The sequence below is a fragment of the Trichechus manatus genome, unplaced genomic scaffold (assembly GCF_000243295.1).
Source record: "Trichechus manatus latirostris isolate Lorelei unplaced genomic scaffold, TriManLat1.0 scaffold00006, whole genome shotgun sequence".
NCBI lineage: Eukaryota > Metazoa > Chordata > Mammalia > Sirenia > Trichechidae > Trichechus > Trichechus manatus.
The window spans coordinates 9051641-9056162 of NW_004443942.1; the positions used below are offsets into that span (position 1 = coordinate 9051641).

The window sequence follows — 4522 nt, forward strand, 5'->3', positions numbered from 1 at the left end:
AGGTAGAAGATCATGATGGAGAAGGTGATGTGGCTGGAGATGATGATGATGATGAGTCACCTGATCCTGAAAGTCCAGATGACTCTGAAAGTGATTCAGAGTCAGAGAAAGAAGAATCTGCTGAAGAATTGCATGCTACTGAACACCCTGATGAAGTGGAGGATCCCAAAAACAAAAAAGATGCAAAAAGCAATTACAAAATGATGTTTGTTAAATCCAGTGGTTCATAACTCCCAAACACTTAGTCTTTGTATTAAAAGTAAGCCTTATTGTTATAATGCACAGTGGAGGACTGCTTATAGAGCACAGACCTTTGTATTATAATTTTTAAAAAGGCCCTTTTAAATAATTACAAAGAGTGTTTGCTTTCAGATGCCATGGGTTACACTTTTATGGGCATGACTATAACCATTTTTGTAAAGAGTAAGAGTTGTATAAAATAATAAATACAGTACTCAGCTTCCTTTCATATTAGCATCATCAACCCTCTAACCTTACCTTCTTACCCCTTTTAATGCAGTTATGGGGGAGACACTTTTGAAACAGATAATGTTTTGTTTTTGTGATAGCTGTTTTATCTTTTTTGTTCTTTCATACTTTTCTCTTATAAAAAGTTTATTTGATACTGTGATATGTTTGTGAAAAATACTCTGCTTTTATTATACTTTGTTATAGCGGAATTGTTCATCATGGATAGTTTTCCTTCCAGTAACATCTAATGTTGGCAAAAGATTAGGTACTTAGTTTACTCTTACTGATTCGGCTCTACTCTTTTGGACCAAAGCAACATGAGAGCAAGTACTTCCACAGTTGTTACGATGGACTTGGAACTGTCATAATTTTGGAATAATACGACCCTAAGCAGTCTTTATATAATTTGAATTACATCATATATTAGATTTTTTATAAAATTTGGCCAGTTTTTACAGAAGAAATTATTTCTGTGATCATTTGGTCCTATCTAGGATTATGTAAAACTGATTTTTTTTTTTTTTTTTTTTTTTTTTGAGGTAATATGTGACCAAAGTTAATTTTCTCCCTAAGGCCTAAATAAGAGAAAGCCGTTTCCTACATTTGGTTGTAAAACCTGTATCCTCATTGTCTAAAAATGAGGAACAGGCTTATTGAATAAGAAGCTGAAACAAATTGTCATCATTTTATCCCAATGTTGTTATCTTGATACAGCATTGTCATCTAATTATAAAAAGTATTACTTTGTAATTTTATTGCAGTTTCTGTTGGAGTAAGGTTGGAATCATCTGGCTTCTATTATGTGGTTGATTCATATAGCAGATTAACTCAGACTGCATTATGGGCTAGTCAATGATCTTTGAATAATTGGGTCCAAAATTACGATATTTCTAACTGGCGTTGAAAGGTTTGAGTCAAACCTATTTGTAAACCAAACTATATGTTTAGATGCTTAGATACTGATGTGTGGGATTTTTCTTTTTAATTATTCCTGTGTTGTTTTGAAATTTAGAATGTATTAGAAGAGTAACAGAACAGGTGAGATTTCTGGTTTATACAGTTCATCTGAAATATTCTTTATATGTTCGACCCCCAAGGGTTTTCCCCCCTATTTCTCACATTGCTACCCCGTATAGTAAAATGTTGAGTCAGTGGATAGTAGACAGTTCATATAGCATTTAACAAAGAATTGATTTGAACAAGTTTGGCTTCATTCAACAAATTTTAGGTTGGCTACTGATTTTCAAATATTTAGTCTGTGGAATTGCTTATTGCAGCTAATTTAAGTAGAAAGAAAAGGACTGATTATGTTTAAGAATTGAAGAGGGAGAGACCAGTATTATGTTTTAAGAAGTATTTTCATCATTTCATTGTTTAAATATACTGGGTTTTTATAAGTCTTTGTTAACGATATGTAAGTGGAAGAGCCTTCTAAAATGATAACTACACTGGAAGACCTTTTCATCTCCAAATTGAGAAATTCTGATTTCAATTAATTCATGTATTATTGGACATTAACATAATATCAGGGTTGGAATAAATTTAGGTCTATTGGTCCATGTGGCTTAGTGTCCCAGCACCACATTAAACATCACAGTTGTCTTTTAAGCATGAACCTTTTTTTTTTCTAATTAGAGAAAAGCATTAACAACAGAAGACTGATGCCATGCCATTTAGTTACCCCTACTGAAAAAATCAGGTGGAAAATACAAATTATTTTCATGCAGTGAAATACACTATTCAGTGAAAAGTTTCATAGCAACTTTTCCATGTCATCGATAATTTCGTAACTGAAATGTGCAACTGGTGCACTTCTCCCATGTTTGCCTGTACTCAAGTGTTTTCCTGTACCAATGATCTAACGGTCTTTTTATTGAAAAGAATGTTTCCAGAAACACAGATTACAATTTTGTGTGCATTAATAGATAAAAGTCCTCAAATCTATAATTTTCAAAATCTGGGAGAATTGAAGGCACAGAGAAAAGTCTAGAGAGTGATTGTACTTCTGATAAAACCATAGCTTGGCTGGTCACATTCTTTGAGTAAATTTTGGGGAAATAAAAAAATTTCAACTACCTGGTTGACTTCAATGACCATTTCCTACTCAGAGGGCTTTTCTTTCATTACTTTGTCTCTACCACAACCACATCCTGGATACTTTCAACATCCAAAAACAAACCTCTGACCATAACACCTCTTTTTCTTTATACCTATTACAGTCTGGTCATTGCCAGTCTGTTTTTACCTGTTTCATTGAATTTATCAATTCAGTATCACTCTTGTCAGTATCCCAAGTAACCTTCCCCAATGTCATACCATGCTGGAAAACAACCCTGGATGTATCCAGTCCCCTACAGAGCATTCTGGAGAAAGCTCACCAAATGCACAAATCAGTATTACTAAAAATTAGTGTTCACTGACTACAACACTGTTGTTAAACCCTGTTTTCTCTAACCTAGTCAACTGTTCTTCCATTCTCCTTAATAGCTATTTAAAACTTCTATTGTCAAACTTGTGGCCCTCTCATCTTCACTCTTAATAGGCCCTAACTTTCTATCTTACGTAGAAAGTAGAGTTCTTCAGACTCCACAGCCATGGAGAAGTGTTCACTGTGCTCTAGGTACTATTCCAGCCCTACCACCTTGCTGAGTGATTAGCTGAGTGACCTTGAGCATAACGATCTCTTTGGCTCTCCTTTTATCATCTGTAAAATGAAAACAGCAATAGTAACTAATATGTTTATTGTGAGTAGATAAAACAGTAAAAAGTTTAGCACACTGGTTATAACAGTAAATGCTCAATAAACTCTAGCCACTGAATCCTTTTCACCTTGTAAACCTAGTGCTTTTGAATCTTCTGTATTTATACCCTCTTAGCATTTGCCCTTCTTCACATCTTCAAATAATTGTTAGGTACCATATCCTTCAGCTGCAATCCTGTGTCCACACCGTCCAATTAAATAACTTGTTTAGTCTACTTCACTTTCATCCCCTGCCTCTCTCAACTCATTCCAATTTGAGTCTTACCCACCCTTGACACAACTGCACAGAAAACTAGTCATCAAATCAGTGATTCTCATGTTGCCAAAACAGGTACTTTTCAGTTCTTCCCATTCTTGACTCAGCAGCATTTGCCATTGTTAACCAGTAGTCTTCACATTAATATGCACATTCCTGAGCCCGGGTGGCACAGTGGTTACGAGCTCAGCTGCTAACCAAAACGTTGGCAGTTTGAATCCACCAGCCGCTCCTTGGAAACCCTATGGGGCAGTTCTCTGTCCTATAGGGTTGCTATGAGTTGGAATTGACTAAATGGCAACAGGTTTGGGGGTTTTTTTGGAGGCACATGAAGGTGTTCAATAGAAAATCAGTAGAGATCTTGATCATCCATGTGTACTCGTTCTTAAACCCATCTCCTTGAAAACTCTCCTACTGTTCATTTCACAGTAGCCTTTCTCCCACTGGGGGAAGGAAAGGCAATACCTCTCAGCCATCCCACATCTCACTATGGCTAATTTTCCCTGCAAGTAAAAAACTTCCAAGGCTCCAACCAAAGGAACAATTTGAAACATTGGATGTTGAGGGCTGAATGGTTCCTTTTGTAACACAGGTGGTTTCCAGTTATATGCCCTCAGTAAAATTAGTAAACTGAAGTGAATTGTCAGCAGATAGGTTTATTAAAAATAATTCTTGAAAGATCACTATGATTTTTTGGCCTATAATTAAGAGTTCAGAGGGTTGAGTGAAGTGTCTAAAATTTTTTTTTCATGTGAACAAGGTTTCTCAGTGCTTTCATCTATAAAAATGGAAACTAGAAGAACTGAGGTTGAACTTTGCCTTTTATTTTTTTAGCATTATCTAATATAGTGTAAGCAGCTGTGTTTTAAAAACGGAGCCAGTCTTGAAAAGGGAATGCCCAGTTAGGAGACTGTTGCAATATTCTAGGTGAGCACAGGAACTTGAACTAGGGTGGTAATGGTGGGAGCAGTGAGAAACACACTTTGAAAGTAGGGCCAACAGAATATGCTGAAAGATTCAATGTAGCATTTGAG

At 35.8% G+C, this 4522-nt stretch overlaps 1 protein-coding gene across 1 annotated transcript in view; it reads left to right on the plus strand.

Moving 5' to 3' along the window:
* Nucleotides 1–2546, plus strand: part of CUNH11orf58 (chromosome unknown C11orf58 homolog) — a 15831-nt gene extending 13285 nt beyond the window's left edge. The window contains exon 5 of the mRNA XM_004369677.2: nucleotides 3–2546. Coding sequence (XP_004369734.1) covers nucleotides 3–230 — 228 coding nt within the window. The 3' untranslated portion in view covers nucleotides 231–2546. The remainder of the gene's footprint in view (nucleotides 1–2) is intronic.
* Nucleotides 2547–4522: the final 1976 nt, after the last annotated feature.